The sequence below is a fragment of the Lolium perenne genome, chromosome 7 (genome assembly GCF_019359855.2).
Source record: "Lolium perenne isolate Kyuss_39 chromosome 7, Kyuss_2.0, whole genome shotgun sequence".
NCBI lineage: Eukaryota > Viridiplantae > Streptophyta > Magnoliopsida > Poales > Poaceae > Lolium > Lolium perenne.
The window spans coordinates 314067934-314094010 of record NC_067250.2 but is presented as its reverse complement, the minus strand read 5'-3'; the positions used below and the strand labels follow the sequence as shown (position 1 = coordinate 314094010).

General features: G+C 48.0%; 2 protein-coding genes and 1 non-coding gene across 5 annotated transcripts; all 3 read left to right on the top strand.

The window, feature by feature from the left end:
• Nucleotides 1-11175: 11175 nt before the first annotated feature.
• TRNAE-CUC (transfer RNA glutamic acid (anticodon CUC)) lies at nt 11176-11248 on the top strand. The gene has a single exon. It is a non-coding gene; the product is annotated as a tRNA-Glu (tRNA).
• Nucleotides 11249-11494: 246 nt separating this feature from the next.
• On the top strand, nt 11495-26067 carry LOC127311194 (E3 ubiquitin-protein ligase GW2). 3 transcript variants are annotated; one of them, XM_051341566.2, is made up of 5 exons: nt 11495-11753; nt 24664-24715; nt 24926-24971; nt 25222-25303; nt 25391-26067. In XM_051341566.2, exons 1-5 carry the CDS (start codon nt 11562-11564, stop codon nt 25463-25465), a joined length of 447 nt encoding a protein of 148 aa, XP_051197526.1. In that variant the 5' UTR covers nt 11495-11561; the 3' UTR covers nt 25466-26067. The 3 variants fall into 3 exon arrangements, with proteins under 3 accessions (XP_051197526.1, XP_051197518.1, XP_051197520.1); XM_051341558.2 differs by lacking the exon at nt 24664-24715 and adding an exon at nt 11859-11910 and having other exon boundaries at nt 11499-11753; XM_051341560.2 differs by lacking the exons at nt 24664-24715; nt 24926-24971; nt 25222-25303; nt 25391-26067 and adding exons at nt 11859-11910; nt 12103-12148; nt 12459-12540; nt 12628-13300 and having other exon boundaries at nt 11502-11753.
• LOC127311192 (uncharacterized) lies at nt 13896-15171 on the top strand. The gene is made up of 2 exons (XM_051341554.2): nt 13896-14772; nt 14861-15171. The coding sequence occupies exons 1-2, from the start codon at nt 13896-13898 to the stop codon at nt 15169-15171; spliced, it is 1188 nt and encodes a 395-aa protein (XP_051197514.2).
• Nucleotides 26068-26077: the final 10 nt, after the last annotated feature.

Here is a 26077-nt window from a genome sequence, read left to right as displayed (position 1 = left end):
TGCCTAGCATGATTGAGATCCATATGATGAGCTTTGTAATCTAGATGTCGTTATGCTATTCAAGTGGGTTTTACTTATGTGATCTCCGGAGACTCCTTGTCCCACGTGTGTAAAGGTGACAGTGTGTGCACCGTGTGGGTCTCTTAGGCTATATTTCACAGAATACTTATTCACTGAGTTATGATTTGAGTTGAATGTCTCTATGAAATTGTGGTGTGTTAGTACCTCCTATGAATGCTCACAGTGACAGCGTGGGGTGTTTATTAGTACTTGGGAATACATCTTTAAGGTTTGCTTTTGCAGCCCTACACGGTGAATTAGTGTTCGTTATCCCGCCAGAGAGTAGTTCAGAATAGCATAGTGAAGTGCTTATATTTATATTCCTTTATGATTGCAATGTTGAGAGTGTCCACTAGTGAAAGTATGATCCCTAGGCCTTGTTTCTAAGCATTGAAACACCGTTTCCAACAAGTTCTGTTACATGTTTGCTTGCTGCCATCTTTATTTCAGATTGCAATTACTACTTACAATCATCCATATTACTTGTATTTTACTATCTCTTCGCCGAACTAGTGCACCTATACATCTGACAAGTGTATTAGGTGTGTTGGGGACACAAGAGATTTCTTGTATCGTAATTGCAGGGTTGCTTGAGAGGGATATCTTTGACCTCTACCTCCCTGAGTTCGATAAACCTTGGGTGATTCACTTAAGGGAAACTTGCTGCTGTCCTACAAACCTCTGCTCTTGGAGGCCCAACACTGTCTACAGGAATAGAAGCGTGCGTAGACATCAGTGGGTACAAGCTGAAGTGGACAAATATAGGAGGCATTGTCTTTGGAGAGATAAGGATCCACAGAAGAAAAACCCTCCTCTGGCAGCTTGGGATCTTGTTTGTAAGCCAAATAATTAGGGGGGCCTTGGAGTTCTCAATTTGGCAGTACAGAATGACTATCGTCTGATGAAACATGTTCACAACTTCTATAATCATGCAGATCTTCCTTGGGTTAAACTTGCTTGGGAGATGTATTACACCTCTGCTCTGCCACCTGCTAGACCCACAGAAGTTTCCTTCTGGTGGAGAGATTGTCTGAAAACTTTACCCACCTATAAGAATCTTGCTGTCTGTACTTTTGTGCAGGGTAATTCCATTTTATTATGGAAAGACAAATAGACAGATATTCCCTTGGAAGAAAAATGGCCACATTTATTCTCTTTTGCCAGAAATGTGTCTATCTCTATTAAGGAGGCTCTTGCTGCTCCTCATGTTCCAGACCTATTTCACTTACCTATTTCTAAGGAAGCACTGGTTCAGCTAAATTTATTCCAAGCACTGCTGCATGACTTATTACCTACTGCAGACTCAGACTCCTAGACCATGTTGGGCAATTCTTCAGTTCAGGTTTCAAAAGTTTATAAGAGGCTCATGGGAAATGATGGGACCATTCCGGCTTCGAATTGGATGTGGAAAGGATGTTGTCAACAGAAACATAAAGTCTTCTTTTGGCTCCTTATTCCCAATAGGATTAACACCAGAGCTCTTCTACAAAGGAAGAATTTTGTGATGGATGAATATTCTTGTGTCATGTGTGACCAGCAGCATCTGGAGACCAGGGATGATCTATTCTTCCAGTGCCCCTTTGCTGTTTTATGCTAGCAATACCTCTGTCCTCTTTGGGTTCCTCCTCAGGCTGGTCAGTTTGATCTACAAGAAGTTTTATCTAGCTTGAAGTTGTCTATTTCCAAGCCATTCTTTATGGAGATTATCATGTTGCTCACGTGGTCCATATGGATTACACGCAATGACTTCATCTTCAAAGCTGCGCCTCCTAGTGTCTACAGATGTCGGAAGAAGTTTAAAGATGAGCTTACCCTTCTAGTTCATAAAGCAAAGAAGAAATCTTATCATGGCATAGTTTCTTGGGTGGAAAATTTTAGCTAGTTTTTTTTTTTTTGGCTTGGAGCCTCTTACTTTTTGTTTCTGTTGCTTTTCTCAAGCAACTGTTTTTATCATGTAGACACTTGTTTACTTTCATATAAATAAAATGAAAAAATATACAGTGGGGAAACCCACTATTCATCCTAAAAAAAAACAATCAATGGCTATGATATTATATAGGTATATTATGAAAATACGTGTCATGGTGTATCTAATTATTGATATTGACTTGTTATTATACCCCTCGTCTCTCATCTCCTCCCACGCACAGGCGTCTAGGGTTTGTCATCTCCCATCGGTGCCGCTGTCGTTCTGCCTCGCTTTTGTAGCCTCTAGGCCATGGAGGCCTGGTGGATCTAGGGTCCTACCAGCGAGAGTCAACAAGACTTGCTGTGGGAAACATCTTGCAGTTTTTATCAAACTAAATTTACACATTTTCAAAATTTGACTTATATAGATATAAAATGATGTTAGAGCAACTCTAACAAAGCCCGTAAATGCCACCGGAACTGAAATTTCCCGGCGGATTTACGGGTTCGGGCTTAAAGCTGCGCGGATAAGAGCCTGAACTCACGGCCCGACCCGAAAAATTCTCGGGGGCCCGAGAAACGCGACGCAGGACGCGGAGGGGAGTTTGGTTCCAAAACCCTACTCCCCTCCACCACTTCCGCTGCTCCGCCGTCGTCCGCCGCCATACTACAACGAGCAATTCGCGCTCAGCCGCCACCGCATTCGCGCATCCGCCACTTCCACCTCCACCGCATGGCTCGCGGCGGCAGCTCCGGGAGGGGAGGCGGTCGTATTGGCGGCGAAAACACGCCGCCTGCGCCCCCCCGGTCTTCCGCTCGGAGGCGGAGCGGAAGAAGTAGAACCGCTTTGAGGGCGCGCAGAAGCGGAGCGCTCGGCGGTGGACCAACTGGGGGCTCACACCTCCGGGAAGCTCGCCCGCTACACAAATAGTGGCGAGGGCTCTTCCTCCGGAGGATCGTGACGTACCCTAGTGCCGCATGTCGACGACATCAGCGAGGCGGAGGAGGAGGCGCTGCGCGACGTCTTCAGCAGCGGCAACTACATCCTCAGCGATGACGATGAGGCGACGGCGATCCAGCAGGTTGCCGTCATATCGGACGCGGAGGCGCGAGTGGTTCCACGGCGAGGAGGACGACGCCGTTCGGCAGGTGCGCGTGTACGAGGTGTTGCAGATGGAGGCCCGCGTTCGCCGCGTCAAACAGGAGATTGTGGACCTCGACGCCGAGTAGGGTCGCGCCTCCTCCGCCTCGCTGTCCTCCGCCTCCCGTCCTCCGTCGCGCATAGAGGCCCCGGTAAGTATCCCGGGGCCGAATTTTGTTTATCGTTAGGGTCGCGTGACAGAGGAAATACATTCTATGATCTTTATTTTGCGATCCGTATGTAAATTATGTATGTATAACTATGAATTTCATCGCCGAACTTGTATTGCGATGAAAAAATTTCCCGCGAAATTTCAATTTCAAGTTTTTCGGTTCCGATTTACGGATTCTGTTCTGCGACTCAACCCAATTTTCCAGTTCGGCACTATTAGAGATGCTCTTAGAGCAATCTAACAGAACCCGTAAATCCCACCAGAACTGAATTTTTCCAACGGATTTACGGGTTCGGGCCGAAAACGTCGCAGATCAGACACCGAATCGAAGGTCCGGCCCGTATAAATTTCCCGGGGGCCCGAGAAACGCGAGCGTCGCCCCGTATATATACAGGCCGCGGAGGGGCCCTACTCCCCGCCACCGCGCGCACGCTTCCACTTCCGGCGAGCAATCGCGCCGCTTCCTCCGCCGCATCTCCACTTCTGCGACCTCCACCGGTACCGCATGGCTGGCGGCTGCAGCGACGGGAGGGGAGGCGGGCGGATTGGAGGGAGCAACTCACTGTCGCGCCCCCCTCCCCGTCTTCCACTCCGAGGAGGATCGGCGGAAATGGAAGCGCTCGGAGGGCGCACGGAAGCGCAGCGCGTGCCGCTGGACCAACTGGGGCCTGACACCGCCGGGGAAACTGGCCCGCTACGCCAATAGCGGCGAGGGGTCTGCCTTCGGCGCGTCGGGCCGTGCGCTTGCACCGCCAGTCACCGACAACAGCCGTGAGGAGGAGTAGGAGGAGAAGGAGGAGGAGGAGGATGTGGCGCCAGAGTGGGCCGTCCTCGAGTCGGAGGATTACATCCTCAACGACGAGGAGGAGGAGACGGTGATCCAACAGGTCACCGTCATCTCTGAGGCCGAGGCGCGCGGGCGCTTCCGCCGTTAGGAGGCGGAAGCCGTCCGTTCCGTTCGCGCGTACGCGGCCGCGCAGAAGGAGGCGACAGTCCGCCGCGTGAAGCAGGAGGTCGTCGACCTCGACTCCGAGTAGGCCGTGGACGGCGTTGTCCTCCGACGCGCGTAGATTAGGTCGCCGACGGACGAAATTAGCTAAGTTTAGGAGTTGATCGCCGACGGCCAGACTTTATGTAATCTCTTTTTTGATCGCAACTATGCAAATACGCAACCATGCAGTTTGAATTTCACTTTTCTAAACTTGTTTGCGATGTCAGTTACCACTAAATTTGAATTTGCGTTTTTTCGGTTTCAAATACGGGTTCTGATCTGCACCACCTTTTAAACTGCTCGGAAATTGCTTTTCGGTAAACTGAACTCCGCTTTTTTCAGTTCGCTGCTCTTATAGCATACATAATATTAGCAACACTGTTTTTACATATAAACCGTCGTCTATCTTCTTTCCTGGTTAATCCATCCATCTCCTCGCTTTCTGGGCCGGTGCTGAAGTGCAGGCCGGGCCGGTGAATAATCACTCGCACGGAGCTTCTCACCCATCTGTCCGACGCCGACCACCGCCGCCGCCTCCGCCTTCTCCGTCACCCATCCTCAGCAGGCAGCACAAGCCACAAGGACGAGTTCCCCCCAAATCCCTAGCCTCCAACCTCCCCCAACACCACCACCAAGAAAACCCTAGCCACAATGCCGCCGACCAAGGGCCTCACCAGGCAACACAAGCAGCAAGAACCCCCCAAAATCCCTACCCAACCTCGCCCCACCACCACCAAGAAAACCGCACCGCCGCCGTCCACCAAGAGCGTCGCCGCCCAGTTCCGAATCTACCAGCTTCCATCCTCTCTACGGGGCTGGGCCTACGACCGCGACCTCGAGGCGCCCCTCCGCCACCTCGGCCTCCTCGACGTCGCGCGCCTCCAACTCTCGACTGGTGGCCCCCAACCGTCCCTCGTCTCCCAGCTCATCGCCTCCTACGACCCCAAGAAGCGCTGCAGCTGCGTCTTGGGTATCCGCGTCAGTGTCGACCGCAGGTCCTTCCTCAGCGCGGTGTCCCTCCTCCCCACGGCTCAGCGCGGGGATCTCCCTCCCGGCGTTACCCGCGCCGCCGAGCAGTTCATCAACGTGTGCCTCCGGGTCCAGTGGCGTGACACGTTGCCGATTGTGTCGGCAGCGATGCGGGAGGTAAAGGCGGGGGCAGCGCAAAAGGTTGACTGGGGTAAGCTTATGTGGGATCTGGTCGAAAATGAGATTCTTGAGCTGCCAAAGAGGGATGACAAAGTTTCGTATTTCGGGATCTATCTCCAGAAACTCATAATGGTGCAGCTGCCACAGCTGTTCAAGTCTGACACGTTCCAAGCTGCCCAGCAAGGTGCCTGGCTCAAGGTAATGGATAACAGAGCCATTCTTTGGGCTGGGACCAAACCCATGGAGGTGCAGAGCTCACAGCTGGGCGCCGTAACGCTGAATGATGATGCGGGCGTGGGCAACAGCGTTAGACAGAGATTGTCTTCCACTCTCAACGATGGGAAGATGCACACTGATGACCACAATGATCATACGGAATCACAACATCGCTTTATCCAGCAGGGCAACCAACAACACAAGAGGGCCCGGAGCAATATAAATTGTGGTGGTGTTGTACCCACTGGAACAGCAATCGCTGTTGCAAATAGTTCTCACGACATCGCAGATATAGAGCGAGAACTTAAAAATGCTACTTCAGATGAGTTGCATCAGGCGGAGACACTTGTCCAGGTAGTAAAGTTGCTGCAGGAGGAACTATCTGCAGAAGCCATCATGCATATGTTTGATTAGGACCATCCTTAAGCTACCCAGGACTCTCCTGTGTCTCCCTCCCGGCTGTAGATATGTTCTCATCGGGTTAACTGGTTTTCGTTTTGCTTTTGGAGCTCAGCCTTTATTAGTCTCAAGCAAGAAGGATTATCTAGATCTGCTAGCCCTTGGTTGCTTGGGTGTTGGAACATCTTTTGGATGCCTTTTTTTGTAAAACCCAGAGCCAGAGTAGTTCGTATGAAAAAAAAAGATATATATGCTGGCTGTTCTATAGTTTTTTCGGAGTAGTCAGGACTTGATGCTCGAGGTTTCCAGGTCTGATCTTTATCTTGGTCCCTCCTACTTTATTAGTACCACTAGTAGATCATGTTTCTTTTGGATGCTGATTATGATTACGTCTTGAACATCATCTGAATATTCCAAACCATGAAGTATGGATATAATTATAGATTTTTTGCTGTTCGTGCCCGCTATCCAAATTTACTTTCTTGGTGTCAAGAGCAACATTTTTAATGAGAGATCCAATCTTCGACAATCGCTCTTGCAAATAGTTCTCACCACATCGCAGATATAGAGCGGGAACTTAAAAATGCTTCTTCAGATGAGTTGCGTGGGGCGGAGACACTTGTCCAGGTAGTGAAGTTGCTGCAGGAGGAACTATCAGCAGAAGCTATCATGCATATATTTGAGTAGGACCATGCTTAAGCTACCCAGGACTCTCCTGTGTCTCGCTCCCGGCTGTAGATATGTTCTCATCGGGTTAACTGGTTTCCGTTTTCCTTTTGGAGATCAGCCTTTAGTAGTCTCCACCAAAAAGGATTATCTGGCTCTGCTAGCCCTTGGTAGCATAGGGTGCCGGAAAACTTGGATGCTTTGTTCATCCTATGGATGCTTTTCTGTAAAAGCCAGAGCCAGAATAGTTGGTATGGGAAAAAAAGAGAGAGATATATGTTGTCTGTTCTGTAGTTTTTTGGGAGTAGTCAGGGCTTGATGCTCGAGGTTTCCAGGTCTGATCCTTATCTTGGCTCCTCTTACTTTATTAGTACCACTAGTAGATCATGTTCTTTCGAATGCTGCTTATGATTACGTCTTGAACATCATGTGAATATTCCGAACTATGAAGTATCTATATAATTTTAGATTTTCTGCTGTTCGTGCCTGCTATCCAAATTTACTTTCATGTTGTCAAGAGCAAGAATGGCATTATTAAATGAAGATTCAATCTCGGAGATGCTCTTTTAGCAAATAGTTGGCATTCTTTGTTGTTCAAGTTATTCTGGGTCTTTTCATCACCATTGCTTTAACATCTAACGGACAATAAACGGTGTTAGACACGTGTCAGACAGTTAGGGGGTGCTCACGTACGCCCCTGATCACCGGGCTTCATCCGTTCAACATAAAAGGAAAATCTTTTACCTCATTTCAGTAAAAGATGCGGGCTTTCATGCTTAATTGTTGGTACTCTTTAAAATTTTAAAAATCCAAATTGTAACAAAATGAAGGAAAGGGAAGCTAATTTCTAGCAAATTATTATCCTGATAAAAAGGTACTTATAGAATGAGACTTGGTTCATACATGGTAAAGTTGTAAGGTAAACTTCTTATCAACCAGTATTTGCCTAGAAATTAAATATGTTCTTGTTCCTGGCTTGTATATATTCATATCAAGACTACCAGGCTGCAACTTAACTGTCTTAAAGACTATTCTCATTAAATATCAACATATTTTAGTTATTTCTACCTTCTCCTCAACCATATTTACAATTTTGACAATTTGAGATAATCTTGTGCCTGAAACTGTGAACATGAGAAGGTATTTACCATCCTATTTTTATTATGACATGCTATTTTTTCCATGCAATACCCTTGACTCCTTCAGGATCAGGTGTGGTCTTCTAGACTTTACCAAGAGTCTTGATGAATTTTTGCTGCATCCGAATGTGTAAAAGATAGTTTATCGTATTGGAAGAGTATAGGATTTTGAAATAATGTGCAATGAAGTGCGAAGTTGAATCACCTTTTGTTTCTGATGTGATACTAAGCCAAGTATTGATACATTCCTTTGCATATATGCACACTGATCCAGTTCAAGAAAACTAATATATTGGCAAAAAAAAGTTATTGGTTGTCTAGGACTTGCTGACTGATGCTCTCTGGACCTCCCTGCCAGATTTAGTAAATGATAGTTTGTCAGCCTGAATTGGATTACTGAAGCCTCATTCATTTCTTCACTAGTGTTAGGGTTGCAGAATGCTGTTAGAAAATGGACAGTTTATCTACTTTTGTGACTGATTTGTAGGTCTTGATGGAAGAAGGTTTATCATCATCTTTTTTCCGATATGGTACTTAAGTGAAGGATTAATACATTTGATAATGTGCTATCATATGGAAGCTTCTTCACATATAGCTCATTGTTTATCCAGAAGTGTAATTAAGCTGAAGGAATCCGATATCCTCGCAAAACAGTGTTGATCATCTAGCACTTGCTGAGTGATGACTGTTACTTTCTTTTTCGAGCATGCACCTGCCTGTGTCGTTTTGTATTAGAAGAAAGTGGACCTGGTATTGGAAAGAACAGTTTGTCACCCTGAATTCGGATCACACTCATTTCTTCAGTATTGTTAAGGCTGCAGGATGCTGTGTTAGTAACAGCCAGTTTATCTGCCTTTGAGATTGCATTCTGCAGACTGCAGTGCTCTGTGAAAGCAAATCTTGTTCTCCCTCCGATCCATAGTAATATCACTGATTTAGTACAAATTGGGGACACTTATTATGGATCAGAGGGAGTAAGTTAAATTTGAGGAAACTAGATGCTTGATGAGATAAAGATTAGTCTGATGGTAACCGTTGAACCTTTGACTGTTTTTCTGACTGACGGACTAACATTTGTTGAATCCAAGGTTCTGAAGAGTGGGGGTGAACCTTCAGTACTGATCAGTTTGCGACCTGTATGATGCATAGGTGGTCAGCGTAGCCAGGGAGTCAGATTGCTCAAACTCTTTCAAAGAGACCAAGCTAAGCACAACACAGGTTGGCTTGTTCTTAGGTTCCATTTTCTCTGTTTTCTATTCCAGGATACATTTTTTCTGAATTTTGAACAGCTGGTCATGTGTTTGCATGGAAAAATTCAGATACGTCTACGGATGGGATAGTGTGCCTGTGGATTTTGCTAGCTATCCATGCTTGAACCAATCAAAGCTGAAATTCTGCTTCGCTTTTTAAACTTCTATTCTATCTACGGTTTGTACATCTTTCCTCTCTCTGTCGTGTGCTAGCCCTTTTTTTGCAGGGAAACTTCAGGGCTTTTAAGTTGGAACTGATCTTGTTATTAGTACTATATATGTTTAGTTGACTAGATATATGGCATGCATGTAGTAGTAGGCTGCGGTAGTGCACTCACATAAAAAATAGATCTTGTGTGCATGTGCATGTTGGCTGGGTCATGTGGCCGTTGAGAAGGCGTGAGTGCTAAGCCTCCTATATGCATGTGTGTAGTTGCTAGTGGAGAGATAAGATGATCAAGCAGTTAGTGGCTTGACCGTGGTGTGCTGTGTGTGGTTTATATAAAGCCTTGTAATCAGATGAGTTAAAGAATGTGAAAGAGAGGAAAAATGTAGTATTTATGTGTGCCAAGGTAGAGTCTCTCTCTACAAAGATTTTTTTTTTCTCTTCCTTGGTGTGTGTCTGTTCATGTGTCCATTGCCTACTCATGTGAGTCTTCTTCATCCTTGGTTAATAGATAGGAGAGAAGAAGATCGAAGAGGGAGCTGCAAGGTGCAGCTCCAAGACTTTATTCAAACTGCACCAGGCACAAAAATAGACGGACAGTTAACCTCCAGAGTGCAAGCATGCTTAGCACAAAGGTGGGCTAGAGTGTTAGAAATGGACAGTTTATCTACTTTTGTGACTGATTTGTAGGTCTTTGTGGAAGAAGGTTTATCATCATCTTTTTTCCTGACGTGGTACCAAATCAAGGATTAATGCATTTGATAATGCTAAGTGATGGCTGTTACCTTTTTTTTTCGTGAACATGCACCTGACTGCGTGTCATTTTGTATTAGAAGAAAGTGAACCTGATGTTGGAAAGAACAGCTTGTTCCCTGAACTGGGATCACTTTCATTTCTTCAGTGTTGTTAAGGCTACAGGATGGGGATGCCGTGTTTGTAGCAGTCAGTTTCATTGTGTTTGAGATTGTTTCCTACAGTGACTGGCGAGCTGATGATTAGACCTTTAACCTTTACATTTTTCCCTAGCTGTAATACTGAGTTATAATGATTGCAAGATTTATGTTGTACGGTTGCTCAACGTGGTTACGTGGGGGCTGGGAAGGGAGGCAGATTGCTCGAACTTTCTCCAAGACCAGCGCAACAGAGGATTGCCTTGTTTTCCCGGGGTCTGTTTTGTCTGAATTTTGAATGTCATCCGTAGGCATGGAGAAATCCTGATATGTTGTAGTAAATCAAATAGAGCGACATGGTTTGTGCTCGGTATGGGGATGTTCCTAGCAAGCCATGTTTGAATCAAGTCTAGCTGTATTGCTGCAATTTGGTGCTCATTGTCCAATATCTGAAGAGCTGCTTTGTTAATACTACTTTCATTTCAAAGGTTATGAATTTTTTTAAAAGTCAAACCAAGTAAAATTTGACCAATTTTTTAGAAGAAACTATCAACAAATACTCCCTCCGTTCCTTTCTATAGTGCCTATAGATTTTTGGCATTTGTTTCAGAATATAAGGTTGTAGCTTAGATTTTTTTCAATTACCCCCTCCCCGTTCAGCTCCCAAATCGTTCATCTCCCAAATTTATTATGGTAAGCTAGGAAGATATGGATTTCCCAAATTTTATGTTGATCTCAAATCGTTTAGCTAGGGATCTTGTGTAAAAAATACTCTTGCGCTAATTTTCGTGCCAAAAAACTATAGGCACTATAGAATGGAACAGAGGGAGTATGATATTTTGTAGATAATATATGAGAATATATATTTTATTATCTATCTAATGATATTGATATTGTATTTTGCATGTTAATGATTTTAGGTAAAAACTTAGTTAAACTTGACTTCCTAAAAACAGTATATGGATGGAGCTTTGGGATGGAGGTACTAGATTCTCTCAAAGATTTAGGAGTATCATACCCAACATAAATCCGTCGTAGTCTAGGTGGTTAGGATACTCGGCTCTCACCCGAGAGACCCGGGTTCAAGTCCCGGCGACGGAACTTTTTGATTACTTCCTCGCCATTTTTATTCATACGTTTTTTTTTCCGTAAGTATACATGCCGACATGAACGTCACGATCAGTTGATCACATAGCCCACCGTTTGAAAAGAAGGAGCAAAACGATGGATGATACCTTGCCTCCTTCCCTCCACTTCTCCTTTCCCTCCCCACCTCAAAAAGCAGCCACTCCCACCGACCACCAGCACCCCGATCTCTTACTCCTTTCACACTCGCGACGATGAAGCCACGGCGAGGTTATAAACCTCACCTCCTTCCGGTAGCTCCCTGCAGGGAGCACAGCCACGTGCGACGATGGGAAACGCAGGGCTGGGACGACAGCGGCCGGCGGTGCAGGAGCGGCTCACGCGGCCGCAGCGCCTGGTCCGGCAGCTCTCCGACCTGGACTCCGGCCGCCTACGCCGCCTCATCCGCTCCGGCGACCTCGCGCCGTGCTTCGACGCCGACGATGACGAGCGCGCCGTCGAGTGCCCCATCTGCTTCTATGTACGTATGTCGCGTGACCGATCACTCCCTGTTCATGAGAGTAGGGTTACTGAGCTGTGTTCTTCTGATGTTTTTTTTTTGTCCTCTATATGATGGACGATGCAGTTTTATCCGAGCCTGAATCAATCCAAGTGTTGCGGCAAAGGGATCTGTACGGGTGAGTTAAGCTAGCTTCCTCTTGATTTCTGTCGAAATTCTGCTCAATTTTTTTAACTGAAACTCGGACATATGAGTAGTTATAATTGTGTCCTACGTTAAGCCAAGTGGACTTGAAAATACAGACTAACATTGTACAACTAAAATGTGCTCACATATCACTGTAACTCAAATTTCCCTCTCCTGTTTGCAGAGTGCTTCTTGCAGCTGATGCCGTCCAAGGCTTCCAAAGCGGTCCAGTATCCTATTTTGCTACTTACTAGCTAGCGTGAAACACTCTGCACATGTATCCCATATAAACATCTTTAAGTTAACCTCAAGCATTTTCCGTGTTTGTGCTTCATACTTTCGTTTATTGAAGAAAATTGGTCTTGATTGTTGTATTGTGTAGTACGACTTACTGTTTACTACTCCTTCCCTTCCATAGTTCTTGTTTTGGTTTAGCTCAAATTTGAACTAAAACCACAACAAGAATTGTGGAACGGAGGTGGTAGCTGAATTTTGCATCCGAAAAACTGAATTCCCTGGAGCCCTTAACTAGCAATGCAGCTGCCCTTTCTGCAAAACTGCAACTTACGCTGTAGAATACTGCAGTGCTAGAACATCAAGTGAGAATAAACTTCAACAAGAAGTAAGCTTTCTTGCCAGATATTCTGATCAAAAGCATCATCGTACTACCTTGCAATTTCCAACAAGTCTTGTTCTGAGTTTCTTGCAGGAAGAACAGAACACAAATGAAGCCAAAACAAGAATACGATCCAAGACTCACAAAACCATTGAAATACAGTCTTAGAACCTGCAAACCTGATGATATGTCACTGCTAGAAGTTCTCTCCCTATTTTTTCTTAACCTCCCCAGAGGTATCATGGCATCCAATCCATCCATGATCGCTCCTGGAATGTTTCAGACATTATTTTCATGTAGTATTGTTTTGGATCTAGAGGTATGCAGTTCAGAACAGAGTCAGGTTCAAAACAATATATTGAAACAATACTACATGAAAACAATGTCTGAAAGGTAGCCTGTAAATATTTTGGTTTCAATATTCTTCCGGTGGCAGCAGCAGACTGAGGATTTGGTACAGCACTGCAGAATGATTCTGTAGCCGGCTCTTAAGACAAGGATAAAAGTCCCAAGTGCTCAATTCAGGACTAAATTATTTTCGTGGTGGCCAAGAACTCCACGTTAGCATCCAGTCACCACTCACTTTGCAACGCGTCTGCTTTGATTCCATACGGTGCATCTTGCCTACTGCAGAATCCTGGTCTGTAATACTTTTTGTTTCTATGAATTTTAGCTTGCTCTTACTGCTGTCAAAGTTCAGAATGTGACAGCATCAGTGTATTTTTCAGTTCAGATTCAGATGAAGACATTTTGATCGTTTCGTATTCCTCAGATGAGATGCAAACTAGCTGTAATTCATTTGTCAGATGTTACAACATTTTTTTAAAATTCCAAATTCTTGCATTTTACTATATTGGAAGCAGTTGTTTTATGAACTTTCTACTATCCCCTTAGGAGCTCAAAGTTGTTTAATAACTACTCAGCAAGGCATATGAATCTACGGTATGCTTGCTGAGTTAGATTGCACAAGACTCAATGCGGTGTCTGAACAAGAATGCAGCAGAAGCACAATTTCACAGTTTACCTGAATGTTCATCAAGAGCATCCATTTGCAGCAATGTACTTTCAGACCAAAGCCAATGGGGTGGAGACAAAACCCAGTCTAGAGACTTCCATTCGAAACTCTCAGGTATTATTATTAATAGCAAACTGGCAATAGCAACCATATATTGAGCCAAATCTCTCACTAGTTCCTAAGATAATACGAACTGACAATGGTTAAGCTCCAAAAATGTTAGGTCATGCTCACATGTAAAGCGCCCGTGAAGGAATCCAGTCACCATTTTGCACCACCTTTTACAGTAAGCATCATGTGCCACCAATACATTAACATTAAATTGTGGCTATATATACATGCATACATGACACTGCACACATCACCAGCAAAGATCATAACACAGTCACAGTCACCAATGGCCTCGTCCCGCAGAGCTAGTGTTCTTGCTGTTCTTGTACTAGTATCAGTAGGTGTTGCAATGGGTAGGCCAATGAGAAGCAATTTGGGTCTGGGTTTAGGCCTTAGTGCTAATGGTGGCTTGGGCATAGGACTTGATCTTGGGCTAGGTGGATCCGGTTCAGCCTCTAATTCAGGTGAGGGGTCAGGTTATAGTGCCTGGTCTGGTCAAAATGGCGGTTCTCATACTGCATATGGTAGTGGTTCGGGCACAGGCAATGGGTTCGGGTATGGCTCTAGCTCTAGTAACGGGGCCTCGGCTTCTGGTTGTGGTTCGGGTACATCATCTTGTCCAGGTTCGAGCTCCGGCTCAGGATCTGTAGGGTTGGGCACATCGATAAATGCTGGTGTTGGTGTCGGCTCAAATGGTGGGACGAAAGGTGGTTCCGACTGTAACACGGGTACCGGATCAAGCCAAGGTTCTAGAATTGGTTCAGGCTATGGGTCTGGGTCAAGTCAAGGTTCGCGCGGCCGTCAGTCTTATGGTGTTGGCTCGGGTTCAGGTGTATCATCTGGGGTCGGTAGTGGGTCCGGTAACATTGGGCAAAATGGTGGGTGCTCATCTTGTGGTTCTGGCTCCGGTGTTGTGGATGGTTCCTCGTCGAATTCGAATTCGGGTTCTGATTCAAGCTCCAATTCCATTGGAGGGTCAGGGTCAAATGCCGGTTCCTACTCAAATTCCGGAGCTGGTTCTGGGTCAAGCATAGGCTCGGGATTTGATGCATCCGGCTCCGGTTCAGTTTCCATGTCTGGGTCAGGTTCAAGTTCATCCGCTGGCTCATCAGGTTCAGTGTCGTGTTTGGCCATTCATATTGTTGTTGCTAGCATCTACTTTTTTTTCATTTGTACTCACCCATGCCTTTTGTGCCTTAGGTGCAGGTGCATTCGGTGCCTCAGGAAGTGGCTCGACTTCTAACTCCGGCTCAATGTCTGGTGCAAACTCGGGTGTCGGTTCAAGCACCGGTGCAATCGGTGCATCAAGCAGCGGATCAAACTCCATGTCCGGTTCAGGGTCAAGCTCAAGCTCCAACTCCGGCACCGTGTCGGGTGCCAATTCAGGTGCTGATTCAAGCTCTGATGCAGTTGGTGCCTCGGGAAGTGGATCGAACTCCATGTCGGGTTCAAGGTCAAGCTCAAGCTCCAACTCCGCATCCGGCTCAAGCTCAGGTCCACTACTCTCATAGAATTACTTTACTCAACTTTCGATACGGAATATTGAAAATACCATATACCATAATCATAAGTTCTTACCAAGTCATTTGAAAGTTATATTGTTCCTTGAAGTGGTTAATATAGTAAACCTGTGTTTTATTTTGCTACAGGATCTACCGGGTCTAATTCTGGCGCGAGTGCTTGGTCCGGCTCGGGCTCAAACTCGGGCACTCTCTCCGGAGCTGGATCGTCCAGTTGGTCGACCTCTACATCTGGGTCAAACTCAGGCTCATGGTTCGGGCCTGGACAAGGGCTTGGTCCTGGGACACGGCCGGGCTTTGGCACGGGCGTTGGAGGAGCGTTTGGATCGGGTTACGGGTTCAGGGGTGGGTCTGGTAACGGACATGCCGGTTGGGGCAAACACCATTAAGACACCGGTTATTGTCTTAAAAGGAGATACTGCTCTTAGTTGAGCCAAAATTTCCCCTTTCCATGTTGTGTTTATGTAAACATGCGCGCACCGGCAGTTCTTATTTTTTAATATTTGAGAACAAGCATGCGCCATATGAAGTCCTGTGGGGACGAGTTGTAATCTATAATTTCGAATTTTCTTTCCGAAGCCATGGCAGTTCCACAAGTATGGCTCGAGCCCTTATATATGTCCTAGAGCGATTCATTCTCCATGGTGATTTCTTTCTGTTTGATCGATCCAATGATGCGGATGGTGGGTCGGTCAACACAGACGACAACACCTTTACGAAGACAATGCACGCCGCACCGCCAAAACGCGGCCTAGATCGGGCCCGGACGGCCCGCACCGCCCGCCGCCACCAATAGCAGCACCTCGACCCCGCACGGTCACCACGCGTCGCCCGCTGCCAGAAGCGCCGCCGCGCCTGCCGTCCGTCGCGTCGGCCACCGCCCGTCGCCGCGCCCGCCACCCGCCACCCGCCGACGCGCCCGAGTGAGCTCCCTCTCACCAGGGGCCGCGGGAGGGAAGAAGCCGCCCCGCCGCCACCTTCCCCGGGGTGCGCGCGGCTTTGCCCGGCCCCCTCCGGCGGCGGTGAAGCAGGGGAGAGACGGGGTGGGGGCTGAGGTGTGGCGGCGGCTAGGGTTCCCCCCTTGTCGCTAGAGGTTCAAAATATTGCAGCACTATAGGAAAACTGTGAAGGTAGCTTGTCCGGTAAAGGAGGAGACAAGGGCGTGGCAGCGAGAAGAAACAGTGACCGACCGCATGGCGCGCGCCAACCGATCGACCCGATCGATGAGGCCAACGCACCTACCGACCCGGACCCGGCCGGACGCAGTAGTCGAAAGCGCCCGGTCATACGATGTTCCGGCGATCGACATGTTGACGTAGGTCCGCAACCGGCCAAGCTAAACTAGGTTACTATCAAGTTCCATGCTAATAGCATGATGCTATTGACTTCTGTTTATTAAGCACGAACAAATCGGCAGCGTTCAGCATGGGCTCCTCAATTTCAACGTGGAAAATCAGGAAACTAGGACTAGGTACGACCGAGAACATTAAGCTAAGCGATCGCGGTGGCTCGCCCGTGAGTACGCTGGATCCGGCCCCCGGTCGATCGGTCTCAAACTCGTATCAATCAACTCTGGTCAGCAACTCAGCTTAATTCATAGGTTGTTGACGACGTAGGTTTAGCCTAGGCAGCCTTTAGCCTAGTGGTTGGGCTGACTTGATTTCAATTTCTGTTAGGGACGAATTTTAAAATTATCACACTAAATCTCGCTTCTACTATATATATCAAAAAATGTCTAGTTCATTCTAGACACGGTTTTTTTTAATTCATAGGTTGTTTGTACGTGATCGTCACCTGCTTCCATCCGTGGCCAGTGGCCTTGCTGAATGCCAAACACGTACCTACGTTACCTACGTACATCGATTCCGTTTCGTTTTCCGTCCTTGCTGGTCCAAAACTTCCTACCCATCCGTAAATCCGTGACCAGTGCGTCCCTTCACTCCAGCGTGAAAATATATCATTTCTTTTTTCTGTTTCCTGAAAAGGCACTACACGAATGTTTGGTAGGTAGTAGCTTCCGTTTTGCTTCATTATCGTGGCTTACCTGACCGGCCAACACTGTCTACCATCGGTAAATCTGGGTCGATCAGAGCATCTCCACTCGTCTCCCCGCAGAGCCCCCCACGGCCACTTTTTTTCATCCGGACGGCGAAAAACGGCCCAGTCAGGCCCCCGGTTCCTCGTTTTGATCCGGATTTGAGCCTATTTTCGTCCGGACTCCCCATGCCATCCCCGGCCCCCCGGGGAGCGCTCGGGGACTCCGGATGAAGCTAAACCAACCGCCCACGCCCACGTGTCTCCTCTTTCGTCCGGATTCCCCGAGCCGTCCTCTTTTTCCCCGAGAAACGCCGCTTGGGGAGCACACGACTGGAAATATACTGCCCCCACGCCAAATCTTCCTCCAATCCGGACAAAAATTTCGCCGGATTTGGGCGTGGGGAGCGCCAACGAGTGGGGATGCTCTCAACCCGATATAGAGAGTACCTGGCCGGTGCCGTGCAGTCATGCGTTACGCAGTACGTGCATGCGCTCAAAGAAAAAGAATACTCTGATCATTGATCAATGGTTATTTTGGTCGTCAACTCATCATTACAGTCCACCGGCCGTGTATCGATTCAGATGTCGCAATAGCAGCATGGAGCGGAGTCGACCGCATGCGTGGTAGGAGGGATCAGCGACGCTGCGTTATTAACACCGTGTGTATTATTCAAGGTTTAAAATAGCGTGCTAAATGAAATAGCGTCGGCCTCCTTCAAACACTATGGAGGCTATATCGTGCTAATTGCGTGCTACATTTCAAATAGCGTTTCAAAAAAATATTAAATATAGTCTAGAAATAAAAGATTTCGCTAAAAAGGTTACATATTTAGTCCAAAAATAACTGAATCATACATACATAACCACATGCAACAAATAGATCTCCAATTTTTCAGAAGGCTAACATCAGTATTCCATAAGGCAACAACATATTATAAATTATTTATTAAGAATCATCAACATTAACGATATTAAGTTCTAATCTAGAAGAGGAATCAACATATTGCAGTTCATTACCACCAAAAAGTGAAAGCAACTTAGCTTGAAAAAATAGCGCGCTAACGCTATGAAGTTTTAGCACGATATATCATGCTATTTCACAAATAGCGCCATAGCGAGAAAAATTACTAAAATTTAGCGTAGACCCTCCAAATATGCTATTGCGTGGTATTAGCGGAGAAATAGCGCGCTATTTTAAACCTTGGTATTATTTGAGATGTCAGCATGGAGTGCAGTGGCTTGGATTGGATGGGTGTGATCAGGGACGTGTTAGCCTCTTGATCACCCTGCCATGATCGTCCAGCTGAGCCGACCGACCGGCCATTGATGAGCCCGCCCGGCGGCATCGCATGCAATGCAAGTGGGTTGACCAGGGAGGGCGTGGCGGCGCCGGCCGGCTGGGTGGCTGCTGGGTGCTGGCCAGGCTAAAGAAGTCCAGACAAGTTGTGCCAGTAGCTGGAGGTACTCCAAGTTGCTTCAGTTGGGAGATTGGCAGCTTGGGCGATGAGCTGAAATAAATTGGCACGCCGGTTTCCTCCTGCCCTGCCTGCCGGCTGCCGGATGCTGCCGCGCCGGTCCACGACGACTAGACACCTGCTGCAGCCTGCAGGGTCCCCTCCGATCATCTCTCGTACACTCTCTCTCGTACACTCTCTCTGCCGCACTGAACCATTAATTTCTGGAAACGATCGATCTCTAGACCATCAGTCTTTCACCGATCGATGGCAGCTTCCTCTTCTTAGAGTTCCCTAAAGAGATTTAGGGTGTGTTTGGTAGCTCGGAGCTACTCAGAATCTCTCCTCCCAACCGAGATTTTAAGGGGACACAGTGTTCGTTAGGCCGGCTCTTCTCGTCTAACCACTGCCGAAGGGATACGGAAAACGTACGAGAGCCGGGATGAGAAGCTCTAGCTCGCCCACCCGCCGTTGCGACGGACGAGTGCCTCCACGCAAAGCTCCCCCGCGCCAAGGCCATGGACGAGCTCCGCCGCGCCCAGGCCACGCAGCCGTCGGTCGCGCCCTCCGCTGCACGCCGGCCGCCGCCCTCGTCGGCCACGACCCGCCGGTCGCCAACCACTGTCGTGCCCCCGCAAACCCGCGGCCATCGTTCCAGCGCCGCCCGCTGCCGCCCATGGCCGCCCAACGCCGGCCGGCGCCGGCCACCGCGCCGCCCAACACGTCCATGCCGTGCCCCCGCAGACCCGTGGCCATCGTTCCAACGCCGCCCGCCGCCGCCCAGCGCCGGCCACCGCGTCGTCCAGCTCGTCCATGGCGTGAGATGCAATCTTGAGGGCCGGATTGCTTTTCGATCTTGTTTCGGGGCCTTTTTGCTAAAAATTTGGACCATTTTGTAAAACTGTTGTGAGCCATGCTCACCTCATCATAAGTGGTACCAAACACCATCTCATGTGAGCATAGCTCAACAGATACGGGGTTGCCAAACATGTGATGAGTCTCACCTCAACATAGGGCGCGTTTGGTAGCCTGGGCGCCCATTGGCTCGCATCGGCCCAGCATTTTTTGGACCGTTTGGTTCCCTGGGCGCACTCGCGTTCTGGCATAGCACGGGTTTTAAAGCACCCCTGGGACATGCCCCGGAGGAACGCCCGGTTTGACAGTTTCTCCAGGGCCAGGCCCTAGCGAGACGAAAATCGACAACGTCGTTTGCGCGAGAGCTCCACCTCGTCATGGCGGGAGAAGCCGAAATCCCAGCGGTGTAGTGCGGCAAAGGTAGGGGTAACCTCCCTCTTCGGTTACCCTCTCCATTAGCCCCCTCCCAAATTTTCTCTTCCCCCAAATTTCGCACCGACGACGGCGGCGGTGACCCAGATCTGGCAGGGCGTATCTTCCTTCGGTCTCCGGCGCCGGACCAGGGTCCTTTTCTTCAGCCGCGGCGGAGCCTGCGGACATCTGCGGCGGCTTTCGGCCGTGTCCATCGTCCACCAAGACGGAGTTAAGGGAAAACTCCTCTGCTCTACTGTAGTGTTCGATTCATGTTCGTAGAACTGGTTGGGTTCGATAAGACCGTTCGTAATGCATAGATCTTGTTTGAGTAGACGGACCAGCTCCAGCTTGTGCATCACGCTGCAGCACTCATCATTTGCGTACAAGTTTGGATCCTGATCGATGGTGCACAAGAGAGCAGTTAGGCATGCTGCTTATCCTCGTGTGACTTACGGACCTATGTTACAACGAGATCAGGAGAGGATTTGCCAACCTAAACAACATATACAACTGCCACGACGTAGAGGCCATGCAGATGCTACGGATGAGAAGAGCCCCTTTCTATGCACTTGTGAAAACGTTCAGGGAAAGGACTGCTGACTGATAGCATCCACACATCTGTCGAAGAACAAGTCGTAATGTTTCTTCATGTCGTCGGTCATAACCAGAGGTTCAGAATCATCCATAACACATGCAGGCGATTCACAGAGACTATCTCTCGGTACTTCCAGCAGGTGTTGTACGCAATTTGGGAGCTCAGAGGTGAAATGATCAAGCCAGCATCAATGAACACACCAACCAAGATCAAGAACAACTATAGGTGGTTCCCCTATTTTAGGGTGAGTACAAAATAATGTTCCTTCTACCTATCAGATGTGTGCTACTGTCAGAAACATGAGGGGCTACGGCTGTGGCTACGGTGGTGGTGGAGGCAGCGCGCGGCCGTTGAGGCCAAGCATGGAGTAGGTGGTCTTCAGACGGCGCGTCATTCTGAGGTGGAGAGGAGAGAATAGAGCGGCGGCGGTGGTAGAGATGATAGGATAGCACCGCGGTGGTGGACGGCGTACGTACTATATAGCGGTGCCAACTACCTGCATTTACGGCAGCGTAGACGACTAGACGTCGCGTGGCCAGTTGTTGCCCTCGTGGCCGCCTCGGTTTCCGCGCGGGAAACCATTAAACGCCGACGACCAACCTTCCCGCGTCGCGGCCGAAGCGAACCTTCACGTCCTCTCGCTGACAAGGCGCTCCCACCCGCGAAAACCGTCGTGCCGCGAAGCACCGGCGCGCCCGATTCGCGCCCTACGCGAAGGGCCGGCATGGGAATGCCGGCGATTCTATTGGGCTCGAAAACTAGCCGGCGCCGTTTGGGAAGCACCGGTGCAAGCCCAAAAATAACGCCGCCCCCAAATCGTATCGAGGCCGCTATTGGGACCGCCGGTGAAGATGCTCTAAGTACTCGGTACCACCGTGTGTGTATTATTTCTGATGTCGTTATAGCCAGCATGTCAGCATGGAGTGCCTGGATGGGTGGGATCAGAGACGTCCATGAGTCCAACCTGAGCCGACGGACCGGCCATTGATGAAGGCGGTGGCCGGCCGGAGCCTGGAGGCATTTCATGCAATTAAACTGGGTTGACTGGGGAGGCGGAGGCCTTGCGGCGCTGGCCAGGCGAAAGTTCAGACCAGTTGCGCCACCGGTAGCTGGATATATTCTCCTAGTTGTTTCAGTTGGGAGAATGGCAGCTGAGGCAGGCGATCATCGATCACTCACTGGCTTTTGACGACCGGACGGATCAGGCGGTCGACGACGACCATACAGTCACACACCTCGACTGATGATCTAGTCAACGCTCTCGTGCTCGTGCAGGCCTATTTCCTGAACCGATCGATCTTGTCCGACACTGCAATCACGTTTCATCGACCGCCGCAACTAACAGGCAACCTTCCTCTGCTTTTGGCTGGGCCTGCAACGATCACACGGCAGCATGCACGTACGGAATTAATGGCGAAAAAGACGCAGGTTTGGTTCGTTGACTAAGGGAGTAAGGGGCATACAGGCGTAGAGCAGTCACGTACGTTGATGAACGACGAAAGACATATTCAGCTCCCAACTGCACCATGATGTGTGTATGTGATATGATCATATGAAGACAGCCAAGTACTGCAGATTGAGGACGAGACGGGGTTGGCTTTGGTGTGGGAAAGCTTTCCTTGGCTGGCTGCGCGTAGGTGCCCCCTTATCGGCAATGGGCATCCAACCACGGCGCGGATGTATCCGCTACATGCACATGCCGCTCGCCCCTCTCTAGCCAAGCTGCATGCATGTCGACCACACGCTCGCAGCGCCAACAATACCGTGGACTGAGGGTCCGATCCGTTGATGACCTAGGGCGTGTTTGGTAGCGTGGGCTTAAATCGTGGCTCATTGATGCAGTGGTACGAGCATACCTGCCGTTGAGAACGAGCCACATGTTAAAATTGGTGTTTGGTAGGTTGGATTGCATCGGTTCTGTCGAAAAGAGCTTTCTATTTGTTTACCTGCAGCCAACCCGAAATCTCGATGGAGATGAGATTAGGCATGTTTGTTACCATCCAGACATGCTTAAAGTCACCTCTTCTGTACAACTGGTAGCTTTACCATGATATCACCTCCCATCACACAGAAATCAGTTCATGACACTTGCAGATTAACAACGCTAGCAGTTCACAAAATCAGCCCTAGCTAGTACGAATGGTAGTTCATAACGATGCTCCCTAGCTACTACGAATAGCAGTTTATCATCACGGGGTAGTTCAACATACGAAGATCAAATTGGGGTTCGAAAAACAGGGGATCAAAGGAGGTTCTTTTCTTCACTTCTTCTTCTCAGATGGTGATGTTGCCTCTGACTTCCCATATTGCATCTGCCCACTCTTGCCTCTTCTCTTCCAGACATCATTGTCGCATGCGTCGACGCCAGGGCCGGTCTTCGAAGAACTCATCCTCGCTTCAACCTAGTATCCAGTTGTGAAGAATGCACCAAGCAAAGACCAGCTTTACTTGAGTGTCAAAAGTGTGGAACAGTTTCTGGTCAAGGATCTTAAAGATGTTCTTCAATGCAGCAAATGCCCTCTCAATGGTGACTCTAAGGCTTGAGTGTCTGAGATTGAACAATTCTTTTGCATTCTGAGGTCGGTGCATGGGAGAGAACTCGTTGAGGTGGTACCTTGTTTTCCTGAAGGGATGTAGAATACCAGGTTGGCATGCATATCCAGCATCTCCAAGGTAGACCTTACCCTCAGGGTTTGCAACCCATCAGGCCTTGACAAGCTGTCGGCCAGGATGCTCGCATCATGAGCTGAACCCTCCCACCCAACATGCACGTATGTGAACCTCATATCAAAATCCACAGCTGCTAGCATGTTCTGGTTGGTGTAGTGCTTCCTCCCGTGGAATGCTGCATATATTGATCTCGGTACCTTTGCAGTCACATGAGTATCATCAATAGGCCCAATGCAATCCTGTCAAAAAAATTAGCACACAGTCATGTTTCTGATAGTAGCACACATCTGATATGTAGAACGAACATGATTTTGTACAATACGGGAACCACCTATAGCTGTTCTTGATCTTGGGTGGTGTGTTCGTTGATGTTGGCTTGATCATTTCACCTATGAGCTCCCCAATTGCGTACAACACCTGCTGAAAGTACCGGGATAGTATCCACCTAAATGTGCTATGGATGACTATAAACCTCTGGTTATGACCCACGACATGAAAAAACATTGCGACTTGTTCTTCGATAGAGGTGTGGATGCTATCAAGCAGCAGTCATCTCTCCTTAAACGTTTTCACAAGTGCAAAGAAAGGGGCTCTTCTCATCTGAAGCATCTGGATAGCCTCTACATCGTTGGAGTTGTAGATGTAGTTTAGGTTGCCAATCCTCTCCTCATATCGTTATAACATAGGATCGTAACTGATACGAGAAAAAGCAACATGCCTAACTACTCTCTTGTGCACCATCAGGATTCGGGCTTGTATGCAAACGATGAGTGCTGCGACGTGATGCACAAGCTGGAGCTGGTCGGTCTACTCAAATAAGATCTATGCATTACAAACGGTCTTATACAACCCAACTAGTTCTACCAACATGAATCTGACAGTACAATAGAGCAGAGGAGTTTCCCCTTACCTCCGTCATGGCGGACGACGGACACGACCGAAAAAGGCCGCAGACGTGCGCAAACTCCGCCGCGCCTTGAAACGACGACCCCAGTCCGGCGCCACGGCTAGAAACGATGACCCTGGTCGGCGCCGGAGACCGAAGGGAGATGCGCGCTGCCTGATCTGGGTCGCCGTAGCTTCCGTCGGTGCGAAAATTGGGGGAAGGCAAGATTTGGGAGGGGCTAATGGAGAGGGTAACCCAAGAGGGAGGTTACCCCTACCTTTATCGCGCAACGATGCTGGGATTTCCGGTTCTCCCGCGATTCTGAGGCGGAGCGCCTGCGCGAATGGCGTTGTCGGTTTTTGTCTCACCATTGTTCCCGGAGAAACTACCAAACTAGGTGTTTCTCCAGAACCTGGCCCAGGAGTGCTTTAAGACCCGTGCTATGTAAGAACGCGAGTGATCCCAGACAATCAAACATGCCAAAAAAATGCTGGGCCGATGCGAGTTAAGGAACGCCAAAGCTACCAAACGCGCCTATATGATTTTTACCCCCTATATGATCGACGATGCAGTTCTATCCGAGCCTGAATCAATCCAAGTGTTGCGGCAAAGGAATCTGTACGGGTGAGTTAAGCTTCCTATTGATTTCTGTCGAAATTTCGCTCAATCTTCTTTACTGAACCTCAGAAGTAGGAGTTAGTTAATCGTGTGATCGTGTCCTGTGGTAAAGCCAAGTGGACTGAAAAATACGGACTAACATTGCACACCTAACATGTGCTTACATATCAGAGTAAGTTTTTCACTGTAACTCTAGTTTCCCTGTCCTGTTTGCAGAGTGCTTCTTGCAACTGATGCCGTCCAAGGCTTCCAAAGCGGTCCAGTATCCTATTTTGCTACTTACTAGCTAGCGTGAAACACTCTGCACATGTATCCCATATAAAACATCTTTAAGTTAACCTCAAGCATTTTCCGTGTTTGTGCTTCATACTACTCCCTCCCTTCCATAGTTCTTGTTTTGGTTTAGCTCCAAATTTGAACTAAAACCACAACAAGGATTATGGAACGGAGGTGGTAGCTGAATTTTGCATCCGAAAAACTGAATTCCCTGGAGCCCTTAACTAGCAATGCAGCTGCCCTTTCTGCAAAACTGCAACTTACGCTGTAGAATACTGCAGTGCTAGAACATCAAGTGAGAATAAACTTCAACAAGAAGTAAGCTTTCTTGCCAGATATTCTGATCAAAAGCATCATCGTACTACCTTGCAATTTCCAACAAGTCTTGTTCTGAGTTTCTTGCAGGAAGAACAGAACACAAATGAAGCCAAAACAAGAATACGATCCAAGACTCACAAAACCATTGAAATACAGTCTTAGAACCTGCAAACCTGATGATATGTCACTGCTAGAAGTTCTCTCCCTATTTTTCTTAACCTCCCCAGAGGTATCATGGCATCCAATCCATCCATGATCGCTCCTGGAATGTTTCAGACATTATTTTCATGTAGTATTGTTTTGGATCTAGAGGTATGCAGTTCAGAACAGAGTCAGGTTCAAAACAATATATTGAAACAATACTACATGAAAACAATGTCTGAAAGGTAGCCTGTAAATATTTTGGTTTCAATATTCTTCCGGTGGCAGCAGCAGACTGAGGATTTGGTACAGCACTGCAGAATGATTCTGTACCCGGCTCTTAAGACAAGGATAAAAGTCCCAAGTGCTCAATTCAGGACTAAATTATTTTCGTGGTGGCCAAGAACTCCACGTTAGCATCCAGTCACCACTCACTTTGCAACGCGTCTGCTTTGATTCCATACGGTGCATCTTGCCTACTGCAGAATCCTGGTCTGTAATACTTTTTGTTTCTATGAATTTTAGCTTGCTCTTACTGCTGTCAAAGTTCAGAATGTGACAGCATCAGTGTATTTTTCAGTTCAGATTCAGATGAAGACATTTTGATCGTTTCGTATTCCTCAGATGAGATGC

Coding starts and splice junctions, on each gene's coding strand:
- LOC127311194 (XM_051341566.2), top strand. CDS start 11,562: ATGGGAAACGCAGGGCTGGGACGACAGCGGCCGGCGGTGCAGGAGCGG. Junction 24,972..25,221: donor AAGGCTTCCAAAGCGGTCCA/GTATCCTATTTT, acceptor CTAGCAATGCAG/CTGCCCTTTCTGCAAAACTG. Junction 25,304..25,390: donor AGAATAAACTTCAACAAGAA/GTAAGCTTTCTT, acceptor AGTTTCTTGCAG/GAAGAACAGAACACAAATGA.
- LOC127311192 (XM_051341554.2), top strand. CDS start 13,896: ATGACACTGCACACATCACCAGCAAAGATCATAACACAGTCACAGTCA. Junction 14,773..14,860: donor TTCATCCGCTGGCTCATCAG/GTTCAGTGTCGT, acceptor TTTGTGCCTTAG/GTGCAGGTGCATTCGGTGCC.